The sequence below is a fragment of the Oryzias latipes genome, chromosome 11 (assembly GCF_002234675.1).
Source record: "Oryzias latipes chromosome 11, ASM223467v1".
Taxonomy (NCBI): domain Eukaryota; kingdom Metazoa; phylum Chordata; class Actinopteri; order Beloniformes; family Adrianichthyidae; genus Oryzias; species Oryzias latipes.
Window position 1 is genome coordinate 25,800,899 of NC_019869.2, and position 19,439 is coordinate 25,820,337.

The 19,439-nt window shown below is 44.3% G+C and overlaps 1 protein-coding gene across 4 annotated transcripts; it reads right to left on the bottom strand.

The window, feature by feature from the left end:
• Positions 1-918: 918 nt before the first annotated feature.
• On the bottom strand, positions 919-19,346 carry LOC101172178 (palmitoyltransferase ZDHHC18). Of its 4 annotated transcripts, none has more exons than XM_020707371.2 (9): positions 18,736-19,346; positions 15,519-15,679; positions 12,116-12,265; positions 11,886-12,023; positions 11,558-11,609; positions 8,515-8,617; positions 8,186-8,295; positions 4,417-4,522; positions 919-1,567 (listed from the first exon to the last, which is right to left on the bottom strand). In XM_020707371.2, exons 1-9 carry the CDS (start codon positions 18,969-18,971, stop codon positions 1,223-1,225), a joined length of 1,401 nt encoding a protein of 466 aa, XP_020563030.1. In that variant the 5' UTR covers positions 18,972-19,346; the 3' UTR covers positions 919-1,222. The 4 variants fall into 4 exon arrangements, with proteins under 4 accessions (XP_020563030.1, XP_011479661.1, XP_020563031.1 ...); XM_011481359.3 differs by having other exon boundaries at positions 4,420-4,522; positions 18,736-19,345; XM_020707372.2 differs by having other exon boundaries at positions 1,325-1,567; positions 4,417-4,574.
• Positions 19,347-19,439: the final 93 nt, after the last annotated feature.

Genomic DNA, 19,439 nt, shown 5'->3' on the forward strand with positions numbered 1-19,439 from the left:
GTCTGAGTCTGCGATGGGCGGAGTTTTAACGATGATCGTCTTCAGTTTTTGGTTTGCTCTCATAAGTGCAGTGTGAAAGCAGACCAAGGAGTTCTAGGCCTGATCAAAGCGAGTGGGCCAGACCGTCCCGGTGGGAACCGACGGAGACCTGCAGACTCCAGTTGGCTCATTTCTGTTGCTAAGCAACCACATGTTGTGGGCTTTTGTTTTCGTACCATTCGTCCTTCTAGACCACTACCTCTAAGTGAATGGGTATGAAAAATAAAGCCAACGCCACATGAAACGACTCAGTTTTGACTCCAGTGGAGAGAAAAGCGTATCCTAAAATGTTTCAACCAGAAAAGTGGAAAGTTGTGTTTTTATAGAAATGAATGACTTAAACTCACTCGTATGATGTCAGGACACAGAAGATCTGTGATCGACAGCCAAGTAAGGGAAGAGGGGGTAAAAATCTACAAGCTTCCTCCAGATCGCAGCGGGCATAAACTATTTAATCTGGAATCATTCTAGTGATAATCCCTCATGGTGTTTTCTTTCCACAGATGGTGCGCTATCTTTCTGACCTTTAATCAGGTGCAGAAAGTTTTCTGCATTCATGTGATGTTGGAAGATTTGCTGTTGTTCATGTGTGTTTTCCTGAGTCATTTATCCGATCATTCCAACGCCACACGAACGCAACATTTCTCTAAATTTGTTTTTTTTCCCTGTGGGACTCCAACCCATCAGTGCCATAGGCACTAAAGGGAAATTTAAAAAGCCATAGTTTTGCAATATCATTGTTACCCTTGTGCTATCCTAGGCACTTTAACATTGGGAGTGGGGTCATCTAGACCCACTAGACAGTGCTCTGAGCCTTTTTTCTTCAATGATTTGTGATCTTCACTGGTGTCCATGGATTACATGAAATCTTTCCACCTTTATCCACCTTTGTCATGGTGGGGAGAACACGTCAATGGAAGGGGGGGGGGGGTAATCTAAGATAGCACAAGGGTTGAAATGTTCATTTTTCAAATATTAATTTGGAATCAAAATGAAAGGATTTCCTGTTTCTCCTTTCTCTCCATGCTTCCACTCCTCCTCTGGCCCTTCTGTCCCCTTGATGCCCCCCCTCCCAGAGGATGTGTTCCCTTGAAACCCCAAAAGCTCATTATGACCCCCACAGATCTGACTGAGCTGCTGTTTGATTGTTACTCTGTGATGCCCCCCACCCCCTTCTCGTCAGTCAGGCCTGAGTGGAGCTGGTCCCTCTGGAGGTGGGGACAGAGTCCGGGCAGGTGGGGGCAACGGGGCCGTGGGAGGTGGGATTGGAAATACTCAAAGCGGCTTCTTTGTGTTTCTTCATGCGACTTTTGTGGTGGCTGTGACGTGCAGAGGAGGCGTTCCCCTGGGAGCCGGCGCTGTGTTGGGCCCTGCAGCCATTGGAGGCCTGGCGCGTGGGCTCAGAGTCCGCTGGGGAGGGGCGCCTTGGGCCCGGCGGGACGGTCTGGGGCTCCCCCTGAGGACAGGAGGTGGACTGGAGTGGAGACGGAGCTGCAGACTCCAGGAGGCCCTTCCTCCCCTGAGAGCACTGAAGAGGAACACGGAGAGAAGAAGCCGTAGACGTTAATACAGCAAACAGCAAGCGCCAACGTTGAAGTGTCATCATGAGACAGTGAAGCTGGAGATCCTGTTTCCCACCACAGATTTAGAATGTGGTTCAGGAAAAACCTCATCTCATTATGATGACCCAGAGTGACATGCAGATGTTCAGACACTTTGGTTATTGTTGACCTCAGAGGAGAAAAAGTTCCTGAATTTGGATCTAGCTGAAGTCCATCCATCTATCCATGAATCCACTGAGGCATGTGGTTGCTGGAGCCGACCCAGCTACTGCTGGACGGTATGCGGTATGCAGGTCGCCAGTGTGTCCAAGGCCACACAAGCACACGCTCACATTCACACCTAGAGACAGTTCAGAGCCACAGATGGACCTATGAAGCATGTTTCTGGACTGGAGGTGGAACCTGGAGTGGCCAGAGAAAACCCACACGTGTGGGGAGAACATGCAAAATCCACACAGAAAGGTCCCAGCCGGGATTCAAACCAGGGCCTTCTTGCTGTACGGTGAGAGTGCTAGACGTTACCCCACTGTGCAGCCACGCTGAAGCCCAGAAAACATTCAAATGTAGGAATTTACTGGAAGAGGTTGGGGTCGGGTTTTCCTTTACGTGGTGCTTTTGTGACTTTCTCCTTATAAGGAAGTCCTTCAAATATTTCAAATGCTGTTGTGGTTAATTGTCCTGTTTAGTGTAATTTTAGTAAAGGCCCCGCCCCCAAGCCCACCCCTAATTTGTCAAGCATGTTTGTTTCAAAGGACCCCCCTAAAAAAAGCCTCTACAGGAGACTCTCATATATAAAAATACATTTCGGCTGACAGCAGTGGATGCAGTTTGCTTTTTACATCTGCGGAGTTTATGTGTTTGGAAAGACGTCCTGACAGACAGCAGTTAGGAAGACCTCCTTCATCCTGGGTGAGTGTATCCTCCTGAAATGTCAGATAATTCAGCTCTTCAATGGCTAAGCCTGTTAGTTAAAGGCTTTCTCATATTTGGTGCTAAATGACTCAATATCGGAGGTGAACTCATTTGTTTTAGCCCCTATCTTTTAGTCTGTAGTCGGACTAACTTCAGGTAACTGATCTGATTTTTGTTTTGCTCTAAAGAGCTGATTTTGATGAACTCTAGGATATTATCCTAGTAAAAACACACTGAACTTTGGAGCATCACGGTCGACTGAACGTTCATGTTCGATCATCAAAATGTCCAGTTTTAATGGTTAATTAGGCCTTAACATTGATGTCACTCTGAATATCTTTTACTTCCTCTTTTGGAAAGCTGTGTGTACCAATAAAGAGTCTATTATCTCATTTATTTTGTATCTGTCAGTGATTAGAAAGGCAGGTTTTCTGTGTGGAACGTCCAGAAGATCAGACGTCCTGCAGTAACTCCCGTTTTTAACCAGCCGTAAAGATCTCACCACTTTCCTCTCTTCAAGTCTTTTCCCAGGCTGCTTGCATCCGAATCAAAGCTCTGAGCAGAAACCGGCACAGCTCCTCTGTACAGGAACGCTCTGGTCCATGCCTGCACATGCGATACCTCTGCTGGCTCCAAAGGTCAGAGGCTCTGTGACCCCACCTCTTCATCCCAGCACAGCAGCCTTACTCACGGACGTCAAGAAAAGAATGAAAACTGAATTTCCTGAGGACATTGAAGGACTCTCTTTCTGTCTGGGCTCAGATATTTACCAGACTGTGACCCTGACCTGCTTTCTCTTCGTTTTATTCCTCATTTATCAGTCATTTCAGATAAAAGCCTGGACTAAATGACTAAATATAAAAGGAAGTCCTGATTAAGGGTTTAAATGCAGTGAACTAAGTCAATCTGAGGCAGGAAATGACCAAAAACGTGATGGTGACATGAATTCATGAAGCAGACATGACGTCTGTGTGCTCACAGAGCTGCAGCTCCGTTTTCGCCGTTGTGACGCTGGTCGGATCCATCGCCACATTCACAACAGCGGGTCAGAACTGAAGAGACACGCCCACAAACACCTCAACAGCCCCCCCGGACGTACGTCTCAGAAACCTCTTCAGCTCCTCTGAAGTAAGACTGAGACTTTGAGGTCAGAAGAATTCTGGTGCTGTTTCACAAGCACACCTGCTGACAGGTGTCTTAACCCCGCCCCTTACCTGCCTCCATAATCTAAGGTACAGAACTTTTCTCCACCCAGGCCTGTTGAAACCTGAACTTTCAAACGTCTGCAAACCATCATCCTCAGGTTTCCTTGCAAGCATGAACGTTCCGTTTGCAGTCAGAACTTCTGCACAGGCTGAGGGAACGAGGGAAGAACACAAGAAGGAGACGAAGAGGATGAGAATGAATCTGGAAAACCTCAGATCATGACAACATCAGACGATGGAGAAACCAAACAAATGAGGGACGAAGAGGGAAAGTTTATAAATGGATGAACAGAAACTAGATGAGGACCACAGTGAAGTGGGAGGAGCACCTCCTGCTGGTGCAGGACAAACATCAGAATCTCTAAAGCCCCTCAAAAGAAGCTTTAGATCCTGTGGGCTTCAGTGATCCTCCACTCTAAAGGTTTCTGGTTTGGATTCTTCTGCTGCAGAGAAACGTTTACATCTGAATCTTTTCTTTTTGGCATCATGCTGTGAAAAAAAAAACTGAGGAAGAGGAGCATCTGCTTCTCCTCAGCTTCATCTTCATGCGATCGGTGTCTCAACTGAAAGGCTGAAGCCAGATCTTCACATGAGCCTCACAGACAGACATGCAGAGGCTGCAAGCGCCTCCTGAAGCAGGGCAGACTTCTGCTTTGAGTGGGGACCAGGCAAAGAGGACGGCGTGCTGATCCTCCTACCACCTTTCTCTGGGTGTTGTTGGCCGAGGCGGGCAGCTGGACGTCTGTGCAGCACGTCTGTGCAGGCTCCTCCTCCTCCGGCAGGAAACCTCGCCTGTCGATGAGGCTGAAGGACACAGACGGGAGGCTGCAGGTCAGTCAAGACGAAGCAGCAAAACCTGCGAAAAAGACTCAAAAAGGATCAAAACGATGAGGGTAAGGTGTGCTAGATCCCAGACGCCCGATATTTAACCTCCAGGGAAAATCTCTGATAAACTGAGTCTGAATGGTCTTTGGAGATTAAAGTGTGATCAAAGTTTTCAGCTGTCAGGAGCACAAAGCTTTGGGGTGTCTGAGTCCACCATGTGGCAGAAGGTGGAACTACCGATCTGCAGCATCAAGCCGAAAGCTTCAGAGGGTGGGAGCTGCTGGTTCACCTCTGAGGCCGTCAAAGCCACGAAGCAGAGCATGAAGGGGGAAGAGCATCAACATCCCTGTTTTAGTGATGGGCAGATGAAGCTTCATGAAGCCCTGAAGCCATTTAGCTATTGGTTCACTCCAGTGCAATGCTTCATGAAGCTTCATTTGCTCTAGGATGACATCTAGTGTCAGATGAAATTGAAATGAATAAACGTGTCAGCAAAATAAAGACATTTTCAAAATATGTACCTTGCCGTATACTTTCTTTGTGTGTGTTTACTAATCTGCTGGTACAAATAAATGGGCGGTCAACCTCGGATCAGAAGATTGCAGGTTTGATAACCCACCTTGCCTCTGGTGGAAGGTTGGTGCCAGTGTTTAGCAGTGAAGCTGCCACCAGTGTGTGAATGTGTGTGAATGGGTCTGTGACTGTAAAGCGCTTTGAGGAAGAGCTATGCAAGTCTACGCCATTTACCAAAAAACAAATCCTTCGTTTTCTCAGCCTCAAAGGAAAAGTAGTAATTGATAAAATGATCGTTTAAAGTGAGGTGAGAGTAGAGATGGATTTAGATTTTCTGGGTGCTGAACCGGTACTTTGAAGGTGGGAAGTTGTGGTGGGCCAGGGGTGACCGTATTTATAAACCAATTTCTTTGTTTTATAATATATATAAGTGTACAGAACGTTTTCATTTTCCAAGTGTGAATTGTGCAATCTAAATGAAGATTGATGATTGATTGAAATGGTTCTGGTCTCTAAAAGGCTAAATAGGTGCTTCAAAGAGGAAAAAAAAAACAAAAATAAAAAAGACAAAATTTTCCAAAAACATATAAGTGTGACAAAGCAGTGTCACAGTGTGATGGAGAGTGCATAAGTGTGCTTACGATGGAAGTAAAGACGTTTTTCACTGCTCACTTTCCTCTACTTTACCCTTTTGGACTGAAGCTCAGCCCCAACCATTCCTATATAAGCCCAACCACAATCACTGGAAAGGTCAAATGATTGGCTTGAACTGTACAGCAAAACTGAATAGAAAACAAGTGATTGACATATCCAAAAGCACCTAAATCAGCGTTTTTATAAAGTACCAGTATCTCTGGCACAGAGTTTCAGCACTCATCCTCATGTGAGGCTGGTTCGGGTTTGGACAATGATCCTACCTTTATAACACTGAGATGAGGCCAGTGAGTTTACGGGACAGATTATTTGTTTTATTTGAAAATGAATACTAAAATTAGAAATAATAATTCCTCTAAATCTCTGTCCAAAGTATCTCTACCGCTGTCCAAACTATCTCTACCTCTGTCCAAACTATGCCTACCTCTGGTCAAACCATCTCTACCTCTGTCCAAACTATCTCTACCTCTGTCCAAACTATGCCTACCTCTGGTCAAACCATCTCTACCTCTGTCCAAACCATCTCTTCCTCTGTCCAAACTATCACTACCTCTGTCCAAACCTTCTCTTCCTCTGTCCAAACTATCACTACCTCTGTCCAAACCTTCTCTTCCTCTGTCCAAACTATCACTACCTCTGTCCAAACTACGCCTACCTCTGGTCAAACCATCTCTACCTCTGTCCAAACCATCTCTTCCTCTGTCCAAACTATCACTACCTCTGTCCAAACCTTCTCTTCCTCTGTCCAAACTATCACTACCTCTGTCCAAACTATGCCTACCTCTGGTCAAACCATCTCTACCTCTGTCCAAACCATCTCTTCCTCTGTCCAAACTATCACTACCTCTGTCCAAACCTTCTCTTCCTCTGTCCAAACTATCACTACCTCTGTCCAAACTACGCCTACCTCTGGTCAAACCATCTCTACCTCTGTCCAAACCATCTCTTCCTCTGTCCAAACTATCACTACCTCTGTCCAAACCTTCTCTTCCTCTGTCCAAACTATCACTACCTCTGTCCAAACTACGCCTACCTCTGGTCAAACCATCTCTACCTCTGTCCAAACCATCTTTACCTCTGTCCAAACTATCACTACCTCTGTCCAAACCTTCTCTTCCTCTGTCCAAACTAACTCTACCTCTGTCCAAACTATTTCTACCTCTGTTCAAACTATCTCTACCTCTGTCCAAACTATCTCTACCTCTGTCCAAACTATCTCTACCTCTGTCCAAACTATGCCTACCTCTGGTCAAACCATCTCTACCTCTGTCCAAACTATCTCTACCTCTGTCCAAACTATGCCTACCTCTGGTCAAACCATCTCTACCTCTGTCCAAATCATCTCTTCCTCTGTCCAAACTATCACTACCTCTGTCCAAACCTTCTCTTCCTCTGTCCAAACTATCACTACCTCTGTCCAAACTACGCCTACCTCTGGTCAAACCATCTCTACCTCTGTCCAAACCATCTTTACCTCTGTCCAAACTATCACTACCTCTGTCCAAACTAACTCTACCTCTGTCCAAACTATTTCTACCTCTGTTCAAACTATCTCTACCTCTGTCCAAACTATCTATTCCTCTGTCCAAACTATCACTACCTCTGTTCAAACTATCTCTACCTCTGTCCAAACTATCTCTACCTCTGTCCAAACCTTCTCTTCCTCTGTCCAAACTATCACTACCTTTGTCCAAACTATCACTACCTCTGTCCAAACCATCTCTACCTCTGTCCAAACTATCACTACTTCTGTCCAAACCTTCTCTTCCTCTGTCCATACTATCACTACCTCTGTCCAAACTATCTCTACCTCTGTCCAAACCATCTCTACCTCTGTCCAAACTATCACTACCTCTTTCCAAACTATCTCTACCCCTTTCCAAACTATCTATACCTCTGTCAAAACCTTCTCTTCCTCTGTCCAAACTAACTCTACTTCTGTCCAAACTATCTCTACCTCTGTCCAAACTATCTCTACCTCTGTCCAAACTATCACTACCTCTGTCAAAACCTTCTCTTCCTCTGTCCAAACTAACTCTACCTCTGTTCAAACTATCTCTACCTTTTTCCAAACTATCTCTACCTCCTTCCAAACTATCTCTACCTCTGTCCAAACTATCACTACCTCTGTCCAAACCTTCTCTTCCTCTGTCCATACTATCACTACCTCTGTCCTAACCTTCTCTTCCTCTGTCCTACCTAACTCTACCTCTGTCCAAACTATTTCTACCTCTGTTCAAACTATCTCTACCTCTGTCCAAACTATCTCTACCTCTGTCCAAACCTTCTCTTCCTCTGTCCATACTATCACTACCTCTGTCCAAACCCTCTCTTCCTCTGTCCAAACCTTTTCTTCCTCTGTCCAAACTATCACTACCTCTGTCCAAAAATGTTCTACCTCTGTCCAACAAGAGTATGGGCCCAACTACAGTATGATCGAAATGAAGTTTTTCTTAGCGAAGTTCGGAGACCAACCTGGGCGGCAGGGGAGTGCAAAGCACAGAACCGCAGTTCACAAAGACGTTTCTGTGGCTGAACGGGTTTGAGGCAACGTCTCCGCTCTTTCCGGACCAGGAGCCTTTAATCTGGAACAACAAAACGTTCCTTTGTCTTCTCAGGATAACACTTTTCTCAAACCTTTTAGATTTCTAATACCTACCTGAATCACCCCTAAGATCCCCAAAACTTTAGCACGTTCAGCATTTCAGATCAGAACTTTCTGTTTATTGTTCATCTAACTGGAACCTCAAATGGAGGAATTAAGAGGACGTGTGAACGTAAACATGTGATCAACGAGGACTCACGTCTTCATTGGTGGTCAGATTGGAAGCAACCAGGTAAGTATGGAAGCCTGAGAGACCCAAAATGGACCAGACTGAGAAGAAGCAAATGACCAGTTCCACTGCAGTGAATCAATGAGTCAAGGAAATCCTTCAAACCCTGGAGAACGTTCAGAACCTGGAGAAAGTTTCATCAAAATAAAAAGGGAAATTGGAGAACTAACAAAAAGCTTTTTTGGCTCTAAAATTGAACAATTAAAAAAATGTTTCTAGGTTTCCATTTGAAACTTCTACATGTCTTTTTGAAATATTATTTGGATACGAAAAAAAGAATAAACAGAAAGCAGAAAAACATTTGAATCTGCTGCCAAACATAATCTAGAAAATTTGCATAGGATTGATCTGAAAACGAGATAGATTAACCCAGTGGAACTCAATTCTATTGAACTCTACTAAACTTAATTTTACTAAACTCAGTGCTATTGAACTCAATTCCATTGAACTGTTATTTTCATTCATTCATTCATCTTCTTAACCGTTTATTCCCTATCGGGGTCACGGGGTTGCCGGAGCCTATCCCGGCCACTTGGGCGTAGGCAAGGGATGCCCTGGACTGGTGGCCAGTCTGTCGCAGGGTAGAATATCCTCAATCACACATCCATTCACTCTCACACTCACACCTATGGACAATTTAGAGTTGCCAATCAACCTATGAAGCATGTTTTTGGACGGTGGGAGGAAGCCGGAGATCCCGGAGAAAACCCACGCATGCACGGGGAGAACATGCAAACTGTTATATTGAATTCAATTCCATTTCATTAAACTCAATTCTCCTGAACTCATTACTTCTGGGCTCTATTACATTTAACTATATTCTTATGAACTCAATTATATTGAATTCAATTCCACTGAACTCAATTCTACTGAACTAAATTATATTGAATTCCATTCTACTAAACTCAATTCTATTGAACTCAATTTTATTGAACTCAATGGTAGGCAGGATAACCACAGCTGAGCTGTCAGGTTAACATTTAGAACTGTTCAGATCCTCAAGACAGGACAGCCACCAGTTCGTTCCCTTTCCCCTGTTTTTATTTCACAGTGTCATAACATCAGTAAACACCAGACGACAATTGTATTTATTCTGCTGGAGCTGGAGCTGATGTAGCATGCTAATGGTAACATCAACAAGGTTTTGTTTGGCATGCTTTAACAGTGATGAAAGTCAGGCAAGGAAAAAATCCCTGAACTTTTCTTTGAGCGATATGGCGGGCACAGAGCGAAATTTTGGAAAAATACGTGGTCTTAGATGCATTCTGGTGCATTCTGGCAGCTAGTTATTCACTTCTTTATCAAGAAACTAAGACTAATTGGAGCATCATGATTTGTCATTCAAACCCCTAGTTTGACTCTCCATTAAGGACTTGCTTGTCCTAAAAAAGAATTTGGAAAATTGCTCAAAGTAACACAATCCTACAATCTACGCTTTTCCTTAAAGCTGCAAAACATACAATTGCTAAAATATAGTAACATCAAAGCCCCAAATGGCAAAAAGAACACCAGTAACTATGATATTCTATGAAAATACCTCAGTTATTTATACATTATTTCTGCTTTAGAAATGACTGATGTACAACATCCACTTGCACTGTTTTCTCAAACTATAATTACATCAAAATATGGGATCTGCTTTAAACTATAATTCTATAACATAATACATCAATTCTTTAACACCAATACTAAGTAATCTGGGAAATATCAAAACAAACATACAAACTAAACTAAACATTGTAAACATTATTTTTTAAGGGAGTGCGGGTCCAAACCATCAAATACTTATAATTAATGTTAACTATACTGAACTAAATCATGGTAATTAGGAAATACAAATAAATTAGATAGAGAAATGTATTCAAAATAAAAACTGAAACTCAAAACTAAAATTGAAATTATTTCAAAATGTGGTTTTGAGATTATTTTACACAAAAAAGTATTTGACCTACACTACCTTAAAAATCTTTTTTTTCCAGCCAAGACCACTTCAATTTGTTTTTTATCGTCTTCTCACAACTGAGGTCGTGACCACGCTCAATAATGACGATGCCTGCCATTATTTTAACACAAATTTGATCGCAAACTCTTCAGATGTGTTTGTGAAAGTTTAGCGTGGGTCCGCCAGTTTTAGTCTCTAGGGAAGCAAGTCACGCTGACCACGTGGTGCAGACAGAGCCAATCAGACCCGTCGACGCATCCGAAAGCAACTAAAACGTCCCGTCATTGGTCAATTAGGCCGGGAAGACGAAAGATGGCCACGACCATAGAGGAAGCGATCTGCGGAGAAATATAGAAAATAAAGCTAAAATTAGCTGATTTCAGACCATTTTCTAATCCGGAAAGCGATTTGTCCGTAGAGATCAGGTCTTTATTTCCCGGAAAGTACGTTCGGTTTGCTCAAAAACCCGGATTTCCGGGAATTCCCGGAAGACTTTCATCACTGTTTAAAAATGCCTGATCAAAATAGATGCAAATGTCTTTGAAGGCCCACTCCAATCCTATTTAGATCTAATTGTTCCCAGTGTCCTCCATCAAAATGCTACAAGAACATGTTTAAAAAAAACAAAATAAAAACATTTTCATTTGAAGCAGCATTTTAATGCTATGACTTTGATAAACCTACATTTGATCCATCTTTCTATCGTCTCTCCCCAGTTTATCCAGAAAATCCAGAAAGTAGGCAGCCTGAAACCACCGCAAGTCGGTTGCAGGACTAAAACTTGTGTCAAATATTCTCCTGTCGATTACTTATAACAGCAGTCTTGATAATATGTTTAAATCCTTCTTTCAAACCATTAACTGTAAAGATCGAGCGCAGACTTGTTCCACTTTTCACATTAAGCCTGAATAACCGTCTAATCACCGATGCTTTCTGCTCAGGAGCCTAAAGCACCTGCTGACATTCACCTGCTTTCAATCACCGCTCTGATGACCATCATTCACGCTGAGATTTGATCATAAACACTGAGGAATACAGCTGAACAAGACGTCTTCAGACAGCCAAGGATATCTGCCAGGACTCTCCTGCAGAGCAGACACCAGACCTCTCCCATCCTGAGCCCCTGAAAGAGAAGAGAGTCACTGCAGACGCCTTCAGATGGGATCCTGAAGTTTTTCAAAGAGTCACACCAAGACAGTTATGCTGTGATGCATTCTGGGAGAAACTGAGTTGACTTTTTCTGACAGATTCTACATTTTGATCAGACATGAGTTCAGGTTATTACAGCAGACGATAAGGTTTTGACTGAATGCTTTTCTCTACAGCAGCAGGTGAACGCACACATGGAAGAGGAGGCCTCACAGCTTCCTCAGACGACAGAAGTAATGTTGACTCGTACTCATGGCCAGGTGAGTGCTGACGCAGCTGAAGATGAATGACGTGAGGAAGGAGAGGGACACGATGAAGGTGTAGAAGAAACGGTAGTTGCGTTTCCCCACGCAGTTCCCCACCCACGGGCAGTGATGGTCAAACCTCTCTGAAGGAAACGAGATATGGGGGAGTTTGTCATGTGAATCTTTAGAACCCCCCACCCCCAAAAGGTAACAGCAGGGGATAGTCCTCTCTCACCCACACAGTTGTCACACAGGCTGCAGTGGGAGGTGCGTGGAGGTCGGAACATCTTACAGGTGAAGCAGTACTTGAGTTTCACCACCTGCTGGTTGATGACGACCTCCCTGGTGCGAGGGGGGGGGCCATAGCTGGAGTCTCCAGAGCTGTCTGCAGAAAGAACGACGGAAAAACATGTGCTCTGACAAAGGTCCAGGGGGTTGCTGGTTCAGAGTCGATCAGCAAACCTCACATCACTCGGACTTCCAACCACTAGAGGGCAGCACCGGCTCTCCTGCTGGACCTCAGAGGATGCTTCCACAGCCGGTTGGGGGGGGGGGGGGGGTTTAAACCTTTCACCTCCGCAATAAAGACTTGAAATTTATAAAATAAACTGTCTTAACGTTGTTTCTTCTCTTTAGTTCATTTCTGGAAAGTCTGTCTGTATTTACTCTGGAGTTTGAAACCAAACAGCCATCCTGGATGTGACAGAATGTAAAAGGAGGAATCTTTCATCAATTGACTGTTTGGAGACAGAAGTGACAGAAATTAACTTGTTTTTATTTAAGATCAACAGAACATTTGTGCTCAAGTTCAGCCTGCTTTCTTAATAGCAGCAGAAAAACGGCCACTTCCCTCGCCCAGGCCACTTCCTCCAGCTCCTCTGGGGGGACCCTGAGGCATTCCCAGACCACGTTCCCTGGGGTGGCCAGGCCACCCCAGGGAACGTGGTCTCTCCAGCGTGTCCTGGGTCTCCCCCAGGGCCTCCGCCCGGTGGTACATGCCCGGAACACCTCCCCAGGGAGGCGTCCAGGAGACGTCGGACCAGATCCCTGAGTCACCTCAACTGGCTCCTCTGGATGTGGAGGAGCAGCAGCTCTGCTCTTAGTTCCTCTCCCTGTCTCTAAGAGAGCGCCCAGCCACCCCATGGAGAAAACTCATTTCAGCCGCTTGTACTCTTGTTGTTTTGACCTCAAGATTCGTAAACTCCTCTACCTGGGGCAGGAAAACACCACCCACCCACACAGAGATGGCAAACTACCCTTCTCTCCTCCAGAACCATGACCTCAGATTTAGCTGTGCTGACCTTCATCCCAGCCGATTCACACTCGGCTGCAAATTAGGGTTGGGCGATGTCCCTTAAATTGGAAGTTGACGATGTTTGCTGTCAACCATCGGGATGGACGATGATATCGTCGGGGGGGGGGCTATTTTTTAATTTTTCGTTCTTATATAATTGCTATTCGTTATTTTACCCAATTATCTTATTTCCCAACTAATGACTAATCCGCGATGATCCAGTATAAACTGAGGGAAGTGACTTTAAAAAAAAAAAGTGACAAACAAAATAGAAAAGAAGTAGTCCGCTCCCGCACTTGATTAGTCAAGTGGACTGGCGGAGCGCGGATTTACAGCTTTGTGTCTGAGGGGAAGGGGGGGAGGGGTGCGCTTTGTTACATGAGCGGTATGTGTGGGAGATTTAGGACTGTGATCCGTTCCGCAGCTCTAGGGGAACGAGCTACCGAACTCAGAACCGGGTCTAAAAGTGTGTCTCGGAGCAGAGCTTGGACCGCCAGTAATAATAATAATAATAATAATGGATTGGATTTATTTGCGCTTTTCAAGACACTCAAAGCGCTTACAGTGTGTCCATTATTCATTCACTCCTCATTCATACTTGGTGATGGTAAGCTACTGTTGTAGCCACAGCTGCCCTGGAGCAGACTGACAGAGGCGTGGCTGCCAGTTCGCGCCTACGGCCCCTCTGACCATCACCGGGATCATTCATGCACATTCACACACCAGTGGAGCCACACTGGAGGCAAGGAGGGTGAAGTGTCTTGCCCAAGGACACAACGACATTTTTTGGCTGGTGGGAGCAGGGATCGACAGAGCAGACAGCCCTCAGTAAGGCTCCCTGAAAGTACACAGCGGCTGTGGGGCGGTTTGAGCTTCAAAGCAGAAATGTCGCTCAGTCCTTAGAAACCGTTCAAACAATCACGTGGATTTGTGTTTCCAGTCGTGTCCCGACTAAATAAAGGCTGATGTTATTCCCACATGTTTACATGCAGCCAAGATGCAGATTGCAGCACCACCCAAAGCTAATGTTGTTAGCCCGTGTTAGCATACTGCTAATCCTGGCTTCTTTCCGGCTCCGTTCTTAAACAGACAAAGCACTGACCACACGGATTAAAATTAAAATTATGAGCGAACAGGCGCTTCATAATAATCGTAAGATTATTAAAAGCAAGTTTAGGAGATCATCTCTTATATTACCGAGTTGACATGTCGCTCGGCGCTGTTTAACATTGTTAAACAGCGGAAATTTTATCCTCTTCCGGTTTTTCAAACCCTACTGCGCATGTGCGAATGATTTATTCCGACCGAAAGTGTGACCTTAGTGAACGTTTGTTATATTCTGAAAACATTTTTCTGTGCCCATCTACACGGTTGGATTCTAAACCGACCATTGATCCCATCAAGATATTTTGCACATGTAACCGCGGCTTATGGTGTCAACTCGCAGCGTGGCGGGGGCGTGGCATCACGATGGTGTCTCTCCATCGGGATGTCAGTCACCCATTGCAGTAGGGTTGTGCCGATGGACGATGGTATCGTCCATCGGCACAACCCTACTGCAAACCACCCTAATGCACGCTGCAGGTCCTGGCTTGATGAAGCCAACAGGACAACATCATCTGCAAAAAGCAGAGAGGAAATCCTGTGGTCCCCAAACCAGATCCCCTCCGGCCCCTGGCTGGTCCTAGAAATTCTGTCCATAAAAACTATGAACAGAACCGGTGACAAAGGGCAGCACTGCCAGAGTCCAACATGCACCAGGAACAGGTCTGACTTACTGCTGGCTATGGAACCAAGCTCCTACTCCGGTCATACAGAGCAGACAGCCCTCAGTAAGGCTCCCTGACCCCATACTCCCAAAGGACCCCCCACAGGATACCACGGTTGAACGCCTTCTCCAAATCCACAGAACACATATGGTCTGGATGAGCGAACTCCCACAAACCCTCCAGCACCCTAAAGAGGATGAAGAGCTGGTCCACTGGTCCATGATCAGGATAGTTTTCTGTTCTGGTTTCCGTTTGTATCCATTCTTTTAAAATTTCTTAGATAGTTTTATTTTTTTAAAGAAAGAAAAAAATGAATCACCTTCTCATGAAATAGTCTGAAGAAAGTAAATGGTGACTCTTCAATCCATAAATGTACAGAATCTGTGGGAGTTCCTCTTTGTCCCTTTTGACGTTTTCCATTCAGAAAATCTGCATATTGTGTTATCATGTTTACATGATGCATTTTGTTCTGATCAGACGTTTATTCAGGTTACTTTTGTCCGTGTAAACTCAGCCAGTGAAAGAGAATCAACTGAAAACCTTTCAATCGCACCGAAAAGAAGCCGTCTGCTCACCGATCTGCCTCTCCACGTCAGCAGCTTCCTCCGGCGTGGCTCTGGGGAGGATGCCCGGGTCGCTGAAACTGGTCTGGAGCAGCGTGATGAAGACGAAGACGAAGAGCACGGCTCCAACAGCCGGAACGCAGCTGCTCAGGTGTTTGACCAGGAAGGGACAGCTGTGCAGGGGTCACAGGAGGACAAGTTAGTCATGATGTCCAACAAACTAGTGTTCACCTCATGGAACCAACCAAGCTTTGGTTCCTTTGAGGCATCTGGGTCTGTTCATCCCAGTTTAAGACCCTGGAGGCGCGAATGCCACGGTTTCACACAACTGACAGTCTACAGCGAGTTCAGGGGAAGCAGGTGCTCGTCTGCACCACAGCGCCCCCCCCCTACTCCTTAACTGGTCGGTCCAGAAGACCAGAACCATCCACTGTATAAGAGAACTGGACCGAGTCAGAGTGACATCACCCACAGAAAATGCCTTCCTTCCAACCAAATGCAGTCAAGTCAGTCGCCATTTTTTCTCAATGTGGACGCTGCCATGTTTATTTGTTTATTTGTTTGGAGCCCCATTAGCTTCCCCATTGTGGTCGCTAGTCTTCCTGGGGTCCATACGCAAAAAATACATACATTTTACCAATTTCACAAAAACGCAAAATGATTTCACAAAATTCATTGACTAATTCATCATATTTACCTTAAAAGCTTCACCTGTTAAAATAAGTTAAAACAATTTCCTTTTTGTACCAACATATCAAAAACACAGACCAACATATCAAAAACACATAGCAACAACGAATACATTTCATAACAACAAATCATGCAAATCGTTAGTTATTGTTAGTAGTCCATGTTTCTTAGCTTTAAAATCTTTTGTAAATTATATTTGTTGCTAATAAGCCTTGTCCTTCCAGAAACTTGATTCTATGGAACAGATGATCTAACCAGCACTGTTCTTCTCGTACAGTTAGATCTTGAAAAAGGAACCATCAAATCACCAGAGCGGACCTGACGAGTCTGATATTGATGACAATACCCACTGTATAAAACATGATTTACCAAATATTGTGGGCATTTTTTTTTTAAATTGACATTGTGCATTAAGCATAGAAGACTGAGTTGTACTTTGTCTTTTACCATCAACCAACCTATAGTGGTGTGCATCTCATTCACATTGGTCCAATAAGAGCAACCAAGAGTCACCCTGGCAGCTCCATTTTGGGTAAGTTGTAATTTTTTGTAGATGCCCCTGTGTAACACTACACCAAATAACTGGGCAATACTCCAGATGTGACAATACCAGAGACTATACAACTGCCCTCATGACTGAGGGTGGACAATATCGCGCACACCTCCAAGCCAAGGCGATTCCTCTGCCCATCTTGGATACTATATGGTTAATCTGATCTGTCCTAGAGAGCTGATCATCTAATTTGATGCCCAGAAGCTTGGTTTTAGTCACTTGTTCAACCAAACTATTGTAAATACTCAAATTCAGGTAACATGGTGCATTCAATGAATATTTTTTCCGAAAACAATGCATTTTGTTTTAGATGTATTAAGAACCAATTTATTCAACTTAACCCAATTGGTAACTGAATTATGTTGATTCTGTAGGGCTGTTTGAGCTCTGGGACAGTAGCAGATGCACAGAATAAAGTTGTGTCATCTGCATATAACACCACTTCTGCATTTCTCACCTCCTGGGACAGATCATTCACAAACACTGAAAATAAAAGTGGACCCAAACAACTACCTTGTGGAATACCACATGACATAAACCTTGTTTCTACCATTGAAGAGGACTTTCTGTGTTCTGCCATTAAGATAATTTCTTATCAGTGAAAGAGACAACTGTGAAAATCCATAACATTTGAGCTTTGCCAACAGAATATCATGGTTGATTACATCAAAAGCAGCTGTGAAGTCTAAAAGTACATCACCCACATGTTTTTCATCATCCATATGTGTTAACCACTGGTCTACCATATGTACGAATGCCGTATTGGTTGAATGACCTGGTCTGTAGGCATGCTGTGCACTAGTAGTAAACACATCATTTGAGATAAAATAGTCTATCATTTGATTAAATATCAACCTTTCAACAATTGTACTCAAAACAGGGAGAACAAGAACTGGTCTGCAGTTTGAAGCAGTAAACTCTGACTGTTCATCCTTGTTTAGAGGAATAATCTTTGATTGTTTCCATTGGTCAGGAAACACTCCACTGATCAGTGCTCTATTACAAATATGACATGTCGGTTTGTCCAAAACATTTGCAACTATTTTAAAGATTCTACCATCAATGTAATCAATACCTGGTGTTTTATCATCAGGTAATGAGAGAAGCAAATCTTAAACATTATTCTCACTAACAGTGTTGAACACCAAGGAACAGGTTTTATTTTCCATTATCAATTGAATATTTTGACAAGGAGAGCTTATATCCTGCTCTACTATAGAGGATCTCAGCTTTTGACTTTAACTCAAATGGTTGTTGCAGACTATCAATGATCTGGGATTGGTCAGAGTCAGGCTGCACGGTGTTGGTGTTCTGTTTGGTCTTTTCTGTCTGGAGTTTGCATGTTTGTGCAATAAAGAAAAAATATAATAATAAAAATGTGGTTTGTGAAGAAGATGTTAAAAAAAGGTGTCAGATCCAGAACGGTTCTTCTGACCAATAGAATGACGGAGTAACAGCTGTTTATGTCTCTATTGACGACTATGGGATTTTGGCTTCTTGGATTTCTTACTTCCTGTTTGGAACGCCAGGGGGGAGGAGCCACTCAGTCCAGTTCTCACATACCATCCGTGACTAGAACTCCTTACAGGTGCAGCAGCAAACTGACAGGTCCTTCAGTTCTGTTCAGGGTCTCCTCTCTGCAGTTCTGACGGACCTCAGCAAATTCAAATAAAAACCTTATTGTCAATAAATAGAAAGTGTTTCTTTTTTCACAAACTGCTGAGTGTTCACTTTCAGCTGCATGCATTCTGGTCTGTCTTTTTTTATTCATCAATAACTCTGTCATTTTACAAAACTAAACGATAGTTTGCTGGCTCCAAAAGTGGAGATATGTTAACTTAAAAAATACATTGTTCCGAGAAAAAAAAAACAGTTTAATAATTGTTAATCAATAATAGAAAATTGTGAAGGTCACGGCTAAAGGGAGTAAATCAGATCCGACCTTTCTATTTCTAACCTGGGGCCCCTGGGGGCCAAAGAACTCACTCGAAGATGAAGAACAAGCCGGTGGTGACCAGGATGAGGCCCAGCGTGAGCGGCAGGACGCCGCTCTGCTGCGCCGCCATGATCCTCCCCCCGCAGTAGAAGCGGTTCTTTCCCGGGAAAACCTCCCATTTCCTCCGCGCTCCTCTGGGCCCCCGGGACGCGGCGTGGGGTGGGGGGATTGGGGCAGGCGTCGGAACCGCCTGCAGGTCGGTTTGTTGGGAATCACAGCTCTTCATGATGGGCCCTCGGAGGCCGGAAAACAAGCAGCATCACCGGGTCCCGGCGCAAGGTGGTCTACGAGGAGGGGGAGCGCGACACGCGCCGGAGCCCCCGCTGCTGGCTCTGCGGTCCCTGCTGCTGCTGCTGCCTCCTACGATGCTCCGGACCTAACTCCAGCTGCTGCTAGCTGTATAGCTCCAAAGAATTATCCCACATTAGTGGTGGATTATCGCAGATTGACAATAATTCTAGGATATTTATAAAAGGAGATTTATGCGATATTTGTATTTACTCAACACGCTTCTCAATTAAAAGCGGAAACGTAGTAGTTCTTTGATGAATCTGCAGGCTAATGTTTTCCTTTACACTACAATGACTTCCGGTTGTATTTCAAAACAAGATAACATCCCTGATAATGTCATGCAGACAGTTGTGCTGACGTCATTCCCTCGGTCCAGCATTAAAAAAGGCAAATCCTGAGAACC

Excerpts from the sequence above, each read along its gene's own strand:
- LOC101172178 (XM_020707371.2), bottom strand. The coding sequence starts at position 18,971 with ATGAAGAGCTGTGATTCCCAACAAACCGACCTGCAGGCGGTTCCGACG. Across the intron at positions 11,610-11,885 it reads CAGCACTCACCTGGCCATGA|GGGCTCAGGATGGGAGAGGT; the intron begins GTACGAGTCAAC and ends CTTCTCTTTCAG. Across the intron at positions 8,296-8,514 it reads ATCTGACCACCAATGAAGAC|ATTAAAGGCTCCTGGTCCGG; the intron begins GTGAGTCCTCGT and ends TTGTTGTTCCAG.